Here is an 11,624-nt window from a genome sequence, read left to right on the forward strand (position 1 = left end):
GCACTACCGGGGGAAGGAGGGATGGAATGGGAGGGTCTTCCTTCCCACATAGCGCTGCGTGAGGGCCGGCATGGCGGCTGGGAGGGTCGGGCTGAGCTCGTGGTACCGAGTGCTGGCGCTGAGCAGGCGGTGCGGACGGTAAGAGTCCGCCATGGCTTCGTCCTTCGCCCTGAGGAGAGGGGGACGGCGGCAGCGAGGCTTCAAGGAGGCCGAGCTGCCTTTGTGGTGGCTTCTCTTGGGTCTGTCCTCACCACAGGGTTGGGTTCGGGGCGTTAAAGTGGCCTTTAGTTACTGAAGCGATTGGGATTGATTTAAGGGTGTTCCTCAAATGAAATATTGCTCGTGGTTTGCTTGCTGGGATGCAGCCATCATACCCCCTAAATCAATTGTGGATTCTCGACTTGTAGTCCAGGACGTCGTTAATATAGTTTTGTTGTATTAGTTTGACTTCTATTCATTCAAAACTCTGATTGGCTTATAGGTGCTCTTCTACTAATGCAGCTCTTGGGAAGACTGTTGAAAACAAAGAAGGTATGATGCTGTAATTACGAGTTCCTTCCTTTTCCAGCTTCCACACAGCAGTCTGTTAGTGAATGTCATCATTCCCCTCTTTACTTTCCTACCATCTTCATTGTGCAGAGATTTCCTGGCTTAATTTGCTTGATTCCCCTCATTCCAGCCGCTTATCCATGTCCAATCCATGAGCTGCCCAATTACTCTTTGAAATGAAATAAGGTTTTGATATCCCCAACATCCGATGACAAGGAGTTGGTCTTTTTAGTTCTGAGAGTCCAGAGAGGAATGAGACAATCTGGGGCTTAAGCTGGAAGATGCAGGATAAGGATGATTAAGGAAACTTTATGAGTAAGAGGATAGATAGCACTGAGGTAGAAGAAAACTCAGAGTTCTGATGCTGTCTACACACAGGACTTCTACCTCCAGCCTTTTCTGTTATCTGTAGTGGTCTATATCAGACTGTGGTTTTGAAGACTTTAAGTACTTTTGAATATATTAGCTCAAATCATCGGTTTTCTTTAGGTCAAGGTTTTCTATTAGTTTCTAATAACAATTTTAATATTGTTTTTTCTAGGTGCTCCAGAAGAAATTGTGCTCCCACGAAGGAAAACTTGGTGGGTTTGTACTGTGGGAATGTGTCTTGGCCTGGAAAAAAATCATTGCTTGACAGCTAAATTTAATCATGTCTTTGAATGAGATTGGAACTTGGTTGTAGCAAAAGACAACCTTACGTTGCTAACTACTGAAAGAGGCTTTTCATGTTAGTATGTCATTGGAAGGTGTTGAAAAAGAGAAATCACGTTGCTCTATTCTTGGACTTGAACTGAAAATCTTTACAAACCTGTACTTATGATGCCTAGAATCCAATAGGTCACATTAGAAGTCTGCAACCTTGTATTAATGAAAGCTTGTTTTACGCCTAGGGATAAACTAGCAGTTCTCCAAACGTTGGCTTCTACTGTGAAAAGGGTGAGTAGTTTTGTTATGATCACAGTAAAGACCCTTTTGTGGTTGCTTTGTTAGCCCACATGTACGTGCATAACACAGATGCTTTTTAAACAGCTTCCAAATAGCTGAACCCATTCTGCATGTGTAATTCTTGTAGAAAGCAAATAAAGAAGTACTTATGTAAGCACTATAGACAGCTCTACCATATCATGAGCACTGTTCCTGAGTATATAACTGTAAGTTTCAGTCCTGGGTTCTCCTTCCTACAGGATCCTACTGCTGCTCATTATATGTTCTATGATGACCCTTACCTTATGCCAAGAAATTCAGCCACCGCTGTGAGTATTTCTTGTAAAAATCCTTGATAGCTTTCTGATTGGAATCCTACAGTAATTCTTTAGGCTAAGCATTGTAGTTGTATGTATTGGGTATAGAAAGTAAGTGCTACACAGAGATTTTGTGTTTATGGTTTAGTTAAGTTGAATTCCGTGTGATTTAAAACCAAATAGTTACTGGGATGCGTGTTACTACACAAACAGCATATGATTAATTTAATCATCCTAGTCAACCCCTGGGAGTTTTAGCTTTATCAATGAACAACTGGGTGGATGAAAGGTGGGTGGTGCCAGCGAATGTAGATGTAAAATAGGAACTTCCTCATGTTATTTGTATAAGAAGAAAGAGAATCTTGAGCGTGAGATACTAATGTGAGATTTAAGGCATCTGATCCATGACTAAGTAACAGAAGTATAATACAGTCTAATTTAAGGAACAGACATCCTTACCGTGTTTATTATAATAAAGAGTTGAAGAAAAAGCATGAGGTTCATTTGGTCCCATTGGAATCCTCTATGTTATGGAAGCTGTTTTTCCTTCCTCAGTCTTTTAGTTACATGCTTCATCAAACTCTTGTTCTCTTTTTCCTATGCAGCGTCTGCTTTCCTTGTCAAAAGAGTCTGGGAGAAATGCTGCAAGATATATTATTAAGGAATATCCTCATTTTTTTGACAAGATTCTTGCTGAACCAAACATACCAGTAAGCTTTTTGCTGTTTGTTTTCATTGTATTTGTGTGTTGTCAGGTAGTGAAATCCGCTGTAAGACTGGGCCAAAAACTAATGTAAACAGCTGGTTTTGTTAACTGCTGGTGTTGTAACAATGAGATTGGAGCATATGCTTGACTTATCCTCTGTGCTTTTAGAGTTTGATGCCTGAGATATGTACACCTCAGATTGAAGGTGTGAATGAGGAAGCTCTGAAAGAACGCATCAACCTCCGAATGGTGAAAGCTTCAGTGGACCTGTTTGATCAGCTCCTACAAGCAGGTATGGTCATCACCTGCCAGGTTCCAGAATGGAGCTCTGCTTAAATCCTGCAAAAACATGTTTTAGTAGCTGGCCCAGGCTAATGTTAGTCACCTTGAATGAGAAACTTAGAGGTAGCTTGTTCATGTGTTGCCACTTTTATGCCTGAATTTGTCTGCAAGGGAGCAGAATTTGATCCAAGCATGAGGGTAGAATTCTCTCTTTGCACAGTGTAACTACCACCGGAGGAAATTTAGGTTTTGTATGGTGGCAGTTTCATGACTGTGTTGCTCATTTGTCAGTTATAAATTTGTATCATTTCACATAGGAGTCTTAAAGCAAGCTGTAGTCATAAAAAGCACTTGGCATTTCAGCTGCTGTTTACAGTTTAAGCTGCCAGCTGCTATTCCCTTCTTCCACTTGGTCAGGAAAACTCATTCAGTGAGACTAACAAATACTCAAGTCCATTGCTGAGGTTGTCTTCTACTATAAATAGGTTCATTAAGGTGTTAATTTATACCTCTGTTTCACAGAATTGCTAGGTAACTTCCCTGTCAGAAGAGAAAATAATGATCTGTTATGGATGTGCATTGGATAGTAATGTTTTTTCATTTCTTTGTGACTGCTGTGCATCGTTATTCCCTGTAGGTACACCTGTATCACTGGAGACCACTAACAGCCTTTTAGATTTGTTATGCTTTTATGGGGATGGAGAATCTACTCAGGAAAAGGAATCTGAAGAAAAAGAAGAAAAAGAGGATTTGGAAGAATCAGAGGTATGAAAAAGCTGTTGAGCTCTATTTCCCTCTTAAGTTGCAAGAGTGTATAAGGGTGATTTCAAGGTTTTTGCCCTGTGCCCATTTACCTGGCAGATGGTATGAGGCAGGTCAGATGCAGCTAGAAATACTGCAGTTATAAAAATCCTGTGTCTGACCTACCAGCAAAAGCTGAACCTAATAACAGCAACAACCTTGTATTGACTAGGTTTGCTGAACTGTGTTTAAATACCTGCTTCCACTGCCAGATTTGGTTTTGTCATTTGCTTCCAAAGAGTTCTCTAATGAAGATCAGCATGTTCACTGGATTCCAGTTTGAATCTTAACTGAGTTTTAATAAAGTTGAGAGCTTCTTATTGTCAGCTGAAGGAATCAGTTCCAGCTGTAGATGTGTTTGGCATTACCTGTCCCTGGGATGGCTGTTGAGAGAGAAAGGGTTTTATACATAGTATGATGTAATTTTTCCCTTCCACTCCACAAAAGCATTTAATTCATCTTGTATTTTTAGTAACAAACAGTATTCTTAATCTCATTATTGCTTCTCAAACATTACAGTCTAAATAATTTTATTGCAACTCATTCAGAATATTCATCTTCAGTAGCATATCCTTTGATGTTTAATTGCAACTTTGGATTCTGAGAAACTCACTTGTGCAAAAATCTCTTCAGGTGAACGCTTCAGAGCAGGAGACTCCAAAGAGACCTCCCCGAAGAGGATTGCACCCATCTGCCTCTAGATGGAGGTACGGAAGGCACTGCCAGTATATATATATAATAGTATGGATAATGTTTTGAAGTGGTTTTTTTTAGGGCAACAAGGCTCGTGAAGGGCTTGGAAAATCAGCCCTACAAGGAGAGGCTAAGAAAGCTGGGGCTGTTTAGTCTGGGGATAAGGAGGCTGAGGGAAGACCTTATCGCCCTCTTCCAGTACCTGAATGGTGCTTACAGTGAGAGTGGGGCAGGTCTCTTCTCACTAGTGACAAGGGGAAATGGCTTCAAGTTGCGCCAGGGCAAGTTTAGGTTGGATGTTAGGAAGCACTTCTTTACAGAAAGGGTAGTTAAGTACTGGAAAAGGCTCCCCAGGGAGGTGGTTGAATCCCCATCCCTGGTTGTGTTTAAGAGCTGTTTGGATGTGGTGCTCAGTGATATGATTTAGTGGAGGGTTTTTAGAGTTAGGGTACTGGTTAGGCTGCGGTTGGACTTGATGATCTTCAAGGTCTTTTCCAACCTGGGTAATTCTGTGATTCTATGAAGCATCGATGGAGATCTAGAAAGTGATTATAGAACAGTTCAGAGGGTGAGGATGAATGTATTTGAGTGTCAGCCCTAAAAATATCTTTTATTGAGTTCATTTAACACTGAGCTCGTGTGTTGATTCCAGGGAAAACAACAATGCTGAAAGGATATTTAAGATAATGCCTGAGAGGAACGCACACTCCTATTGCACAATGATCCGTGGGATGGTGAAGGTAAAATTCTCTTTAGTGCGAGGAGGGCTATTTTCAGCTTGTGAAATCTCACATGCAGAGATGGTTTATTTGCTTTGTTCATTTATTTTTTCCAGCACGGGGCTTCTGCTAAAGCTTATGACATGTACACAGACTTGCTGAATGACAGGCACAAGGGTAAGCATCTCCTGTTTTGAATGATGGTCTTTTAAGTAGAAGAAAGGAGTTGTGGGTATGTGAATATTTCTGTCATGGCAGTGATGATTGGCGCAGGGGTACGGACCTCAGCTAGATCATGGGAGCTGAGTGCAAACTGTTGTTATCAGTGTAGCTGGCGTGTGGCTGGCTCACTGGAAACAGGTTTGCATGAGAACTTCGCCAAAGACTGAGCCATGTTACAAGTAGTTCTCCACAGAATATAGTTGTCAATTAAGAGGAATTATGTTATGCTTTCCAGCTGATGTGCACACCTTCAATGCACTGATTACAGCAGTCCCATTTCTGAAGGACAGGTTCCTGGAAAGATGGGAATTAATCAAGGTAAGCAGGTAAAGGAAAGGGCTTACAGTGCAGGGCCTGGGTCTGTGATATAAGCTTGCTGTTGTTCAGAGACTGATGCTGAAAATGAGCTTTGTAAGAAGATTGCAGTATCTTCTGCAAAGGAATTAATATTGGTTTAAATACCAACTGGCTGTTAAGGAGTGAATGATATATTAAATCTAACTTTGTCCTTGCAGAACAGTTTGTCTTCTGAGAACATACTGATCCAAGAACTGCCAAGCCAGAAAGAAATTGGGAAATTACGATCATAAATCATAATTATGATCATAGAATATAATGGGAGGTTTAAAAAACTAGGCTAAAAGCTCTTCTTTGACTTGTGACTGATTGTGTTGGAAATAGAATTTAGAGGAGTAGTAACATTAGAGGTTCCAGTACTAACAAGAAAACATCAGAGAGGAAGATCAGTTAGTAAGTTTAACAATTTCTTTGATATTCTGGTCAGAAGTCTCAAAGCTCTGATGTGATGTCATTTAAGTAATCTTTTCTCAGTTAAATTAATTAGAGTGAAGCAATACTCCCTGCAGTGGTTACTTGAGATAGTGTTGTTCGCTTGCAGGCTATGAAAAGGATTAGACTGGGGAAGTATATCTCTGCCTCCTTGAATGATGATAAACTGTGATCCATCATGTGTGAAGCACTAAGGGTTTACTTTCCTTTTAAGATGTTCTTGACTCACATGGCTCAGCAGGAAGTGCAACCAAATGTGAGAACTTTTAATGCTGTACTGAAGACTCTGAGAAGATGTGGTGGTGTAGGCAGAAGTATGGCCATGCCAGTAATGAAGGAGATGGAAGCACTTGAAATTGGTAAGAGAACCAGAAAGCCACAGCCAGAATGAAGTCTTTGGATGCTGTAGCCTCTTAAATTAGGACCATGTTTATTGTTAACCTAGTTACATCTAGGTCTTCAAGGACAGGTGGGCATGCAGTGGGCAGGTAGTAGTTGCACAACTGATTTGATATGTGGTGGAGGGTGATTTGCTCAAATAACAGCTTATTGATACACTAAAGGCATGTAGAGTAGAAAGCTAGGTACAAAACATTACTGCTGTTAAATTAGAGCAGGGAGTCTTGGCCACATGTCCCTTAGCAATATGATGCTCCAGCTGATTATCCGCTCTTAGACATTGTCTCTTCCAGTTGTAATTTTTGTAAAGGAGGTTTGGTCCATCGTTAGGGTCAAAGGGAGAGGGGTGATTGAGTAAATTATGGATAGTGCCTGACTAGAAGGCATGGAGACTGTGAATCAGAGCTTGGGCATAATGCTCAGTTGAGAATGTTGTCCTAATTTCAATCTTCTTGCTTTTCAGAGCCTAGCCTTGCAACGTATGATCATCTTCTCTCTATATTTTATAAAACTGGTATGTGCATTATTACCTTGTCTGCAAATGTATCTTGAGTAATATCTGGTTTAAATGCTTTCCAAATGCAATGGATGAGAGCAGTCGATTTATGACCTCACATAAAGGTGTGCAGCCCTAACATTGTTAACTACACTGATTCCACTTGAGTGAACAAAACACTACAGAGTAGAATTACTTCTTCAACAGAAAAAAGAATCCTTCAGAAAACTTATTTTCTTGAGTTGATAAAGGCTGCTCAGTCTTTGTGGAGGAGATTCTGTACCAACATAGTTGATAGTACAGCTGAGGTGTGATATTGCTTATTTGTTTGTCCCACAGTTGATCTTGCCCCATCAAGCATCATCTCCGAGGTGCTGGATGATGTTGAAAAGAGGAGCTTCACTCCCCAGGACCCTGATGATGGTATGAATTTCATCCTGTCTGACAGTCGGGTGTTAGAGGGGCAGTTGTAATGGCTTGGACAGCTGTGGGCGTGCTGAAGAGGTGGGTGACGTACCTCAACACCTGTCTTGGTGTTCTCTGTGTTCTCTGCCATAGCTCAAATGAGAACGTAGCTTTTGTAAAGCTGCCCAGGCCCAAACAGATCACCTGCATTGCTATATTGTCAAATTTAGCTGCACTTTCAGTTTCTAATTGAAAATGTTGTGTCTGTCTCTCAGGAGGGTGGGTTAGTGAGTTGCTGTGTGTCTTATTGAAAGCTGGAAACTAATGCGTCATTTTTTCCCTTTCAGCCAGATTTTTTACCAATGCCATGCAGGTGGTAAGTAACTCATCCCTACTGGACTGTCAATGAGTTTTCCAGCCTGTCATGTGAGATTTAGCCCTCAGCGTCATTCCCTTTTTCACCTGTGTCCATCACCTTCTGCAACCCTTCTGCATAATCCTGTGGTTTTTTATTTGATATTTCTCAGTTGGTAACTTGCCTGTTCATGCATTTCTTGGTACAAAGAGCTACACAGCTGCCTGTGTTCTGTGCCTGCCTCCTGCTTCTGGCAGCAGTCAGCCACCTCCACACCTGAGAATGTCAGTGTAGCTCACACAGCAGCTTTGGCTTTTGCCCAGAGAGAGAGTCACTCATTTGTCCCATGTAAGAAAAGTGCTTAGCAGTCACTGCACTGAATTGCGTTCCATTAAGGACGTTTGCTGTCAGACTGTTACTGGTCTGTGTGAAAGTGAGTCTTGGGAGAAAGTGTTAAGTGTTACACTTGGTATCTTTAACACCTGACTCATTTCTTGCAGTGCTGTGATCTTAAGGATATCAAGCTTGCCTATCGTTTAAATAAAGCAATGGAGAAGGGAGACAATTGGAAGTTCTTGGACATGGATCGCTTAAATTTGTACTGGTGAGTGAAGTGCATTCAACATTCAGCATCTTGAGTGTTGTGATCAATTTGAGGACAAACTGAGATTTGAACGTTACCTGCCCAGAGGACAGAGAGGAATGTTGTAGATCCAGCCCTTCCATCTCCTCAGTTTAGCTTAATCCCCATCCAACATTACGCCAACCAGAGGAATCTTTTACAGTCCTGTTATCCACGTAGGATGGCAGTTCAGGAGACCACAAAAAGTGGCTGTATCTCTGTTGTATGTAGAGATCACAGAGTACCAGATGTATTCAGAGCTGTTTTCCCTCTTGTAGGTCAAAATTCTTTTCGTTGTTGTGTATGATGGAACAAATTGATGTCGTGTTGAAATGGTACAAAGAGATGAGCCCTTCGGTGAGTGATTCCTACTGTAAGCTTTAAAGCTTTACAACACAGAACCAGTACGATTACAGTCCACTGAAGTGATTCTTCCTTCATCAGCTCTTCTATCCGAGTCCTAAAAACATCTTGGACCTCCTCCAAGCCCTGGATGCAGCCAACCACTTGGAAGTGATCCCTTCTGTCTGGGAAGGTTGGTGGGAGCCACATGGCTACGTGGGGTTATAAGCTGGGAGCAGTGCACAGTGGGAGGTGTTGGGGAGTACTTGGAGGTGCTCAGAAGAGCTGTGGTCAGATGCTTTGGCAAGAAGGATGTTATTCCTGAGATTCTTTGCCTATTCATTGCTTTTTAGGCTGGGGAGGCAAGAATGCAGATATGGTTTCAGTGTATAGAAAATATCCTACTGACTGCTGTCTGTATCACAACAGATATGAAACAGCTGGGGTTTAATAAGAGACGAGATCTGTTGGAAGAAATTCTGTCCTTGATGAGCAGGGATCAGCACCCTGCAGAGGTAAGGAAGCCCAGTAAGAAAAGAGTAAAAGATGTCTCTAAACACAGCTCTCCTGACCGGAGTTGTTTAGCGTTAACAATGTGATCCTTTCACAGGTCCAATTGGCATTTGCCAAGTGTGCAGAAGATATCAAAGCAGTCCATGAGCAATCTGGGAGAGATCAGGTCCCACTGGAATGGACGGGCAGTGCACTGGGCAGTGTCACTGTGGTGTTTTCCAGGGCTGGGAGAACCCAGGACGCGTGGTACGTGTGTGGCTGTCAGGAGCTCTTTGGTGATGCTGTAACTCAGGTGTAGAACAACTGATTTTCTACAGCTTCCCATTTCCTAATTTTTAGAACTCTTCACCAAACTCCTGAAGAGTTTAAATGGGATAATTAAGTTCTTAATTAGCCCTGGGTCTAATTAAAACTGAAGTGAATATTTTTAGAACCCCAAGATTTTAATGTGAACTCGTCACCAGTCACACTGGTCATTTGTTCTGTAGTATTTGAAGGTGTTCTGTGTTGCTGTTCAGTGACGTTAGGTGGTATGTGATGCATCTATAAGCATATGGTATTGGATGTGCTGGAGCTAAGGGGTGTCTCTAGGAAATAGAACTCACCTGTGTTTCATCTCGGCCTTGTCCCAGAGGTTTAACACCTGTCTATGCCTGTGTTTTGTTTTTGATTTTCCTTTTGAACAGGAGCATGATGGAGCGTTTCCAGCAAATCAATAGGATTCCCACGTGAGTACATCCGGGTTCTGACTCTGTGCACCCAGTCCTCTTTTGTCTGAGATCTTGCACTTCTGTTATGACTGATAATAGCAGACCATATCTGAGGGCAGCTGTTAACAGCACTTTGTGCTTGCCCTTTTCTGCAGCCTGGAAGGAGGACTTAAGGCTGCCAGGTCCCTTCAGAGCCCCTGACTCAGTTTGGGGAGTAGAGAAAGGAATTGTACCATGAGACTGTACCATGGCTGATAGTTTGTGGGTTGTGAATGTGAAAGGAAAGTTGTTTCCATGTTGTTAGAAATGGACTTAAAGGCTCTCTGGTTGCAGTATTCCCTGCAGTACCAGCTGTGAACACTTGCTTGCTTCTTGCTGAAAGGCAACAAATGTGCAGCAGCTGTACAGGTAACAAAAGAGCAGAGCCAGCACTACGACATGCAGTGGAGCTGGAGGAGCAGAGCTCTTTGTGCCCATGGACATCACAGCAGCAAAGACATGCTGGCCTGGGATTTTAATCACTGTTTCTGTACCTCTGCTGTCCACAGCGTAGGCCTCATGTGGGGGCTGTAAAGGGGGAAGGGTTACTTAGGCTGTTGTAAAGGTGGGGTCTTCATCCTGGGCAGTGGGCTGCTACCATCCATTTTTGTGCAGTACTGCTTTCTATATGGATAGGAGTTCCAAAGTGCATCATGTTGGTATGGGGTGAAAGCTGAGGTGCATTTGTAACAGCTCTGGCAGGAGCAGAATTAGGCTGCTTATGTCATTTGAAAAGTGTCCCCTCCCTTCCCACCCTAAGGCAGCCAATGGCCACCTCACCTGGGGCCCTGTGAGCCACCACCCTCTGCCTTTGCTCTTACAGTGACCTGGTGATGGATGAGTTCTTGAACTGTGCTAAACAAACCAATTCCCCGGAGGAGGCGATTAAGCTGGTGAAGCTGGCAGCATCCCTTGGTCTTCCTTCATCGCAGAAGCTTAAAAGCAGAATAGAGAAGGAATTTGAACTCTCTGAAAACCAGAAGTAAGTTGGCCTGCTTTATGGTATTGCTGTAGGGGTATAGTAGGCAGGGTGTTAGAGGGATAATTCCTGTGCAAAGGCTTCTCTGCTAGCACAGCTAACAGAACTTGCTTTCAGAATGATGATGTGCTTTTGTACTGACTGCTTCATCCACACCTCAAAAAATAACCCCTCTTGATGATGCTTAGAAGGGAATGAATGTGACCTTTCACTGTTTTGGATATCTTGTTTCAAGCAAAAGGTTCCAAAGGTTTTTTCAACATATTTTTTGACTCAACTGTTTAATATTTGCAGGAGGACACTGGAGAGCATCCAGTCAGACAGCGACAGCAGTGACAGCGACAGTGACAGCGACAGTGACAGAGACTAGCTGTCCTCCCTGCCTTCCCATAGGGAAAAGCTGAAGTGCTCTGGTGAGACACGTGCTGCTTTCTGGCTCAAGCAGCATTTCTCTGGGTCATCCTGGGACTTAAACCAGTGCTGAGTTCCTTCCATGCTGACTTCACTTAAATATGAAGTTCAGTCTGCATGTAAATGCTGTAAGTAATCGTTGTCTGTGGTGTTATTTCTCATCCATTTGGTGCTGGGACAGGCTTTGGAATGTAGAGGAAAAGCTGCCACTTGTTTCAGCCTCTGTACAGCTGGATGCTGCATCTAATAAAGGGCTGATGCTAAGGACAGCTGAATTCTGGTAATCTCTGTGCAGACAGTGTTGGTTACGCCCATTCTCTCCTTGCAGAGGAATCTTGGGAGGTTTTTTGA

At 42.7% G+C, this 11,624-nt stretch overlaps 1 protein-coding gene and 1 non-coding gene across 2 annotated transcripts; both read left to right on the top strand.

The window, feature by feature from the left end:
- Positions 1-2: 2 nt before the first annotated feature.
- PTCD3 (pentatricopeptide repeat domain 3) lies at positions 3-11,548 on the top strand. The gene is made up of 24 exons (XM_015862586.2): positions 3-138; positions 482-531; positions 1,091-1,130; positions 1,440-1,485; positions 1,734-1,802; positions 2,396-2,500; positions 2,665-2,788; positions 3,416-3,543; positions 4,213-4,286; positions 4,925-5,012; positions 5,108-5,168; positions 5,449-5,531; positions 6,217-6,361; positions 6,865-6,915; positions 7,237-7,320; positions 7,650-7,678; positions 8,158-8,261; positions 8,558-8,636; positions 8,724-8,814; positions 9,051-9,136; positions 9,232-9,380; positions 9,821-9,862; positions 10,707-10,865; positions 11,157-11,548. Exons 1-24 carry the CDS (start codon positions 71-73, stop codon positions 11,230-11,232), a joined length of 2,031 nt encoding a protein of 676 aa, XP_015718072.1. The 5' UTR covers positions 3-70; the 3' UTR covers positions 11,233-11,548.
- Positions 5,243-5,385, top strand: LOC116653442. Its single transcript, XR_004307269.1, has one exon. It is a non-coding gene; the product is annotated as a small nucleolar RNA SNORD94 (small nucleolar RNA).
- Positions 11,549-11,624: the final 76 nt, after the last annotated feature.

This window comes from Coturnix japonica, chromosome 4 (assembly GCF_001577835.2).
Source record: "Coturnix japonica isolate 7356 chromosome 4, Coturnix japonica 2.1, whole genome shotgun sequence".
Taxonomy (NCBI): domain Eukaryota; kingdom Metazoa; phylum Chordata; class Aves; order Galliformes; family Phasianidae; genus Coturnix; species Coturnix japonica.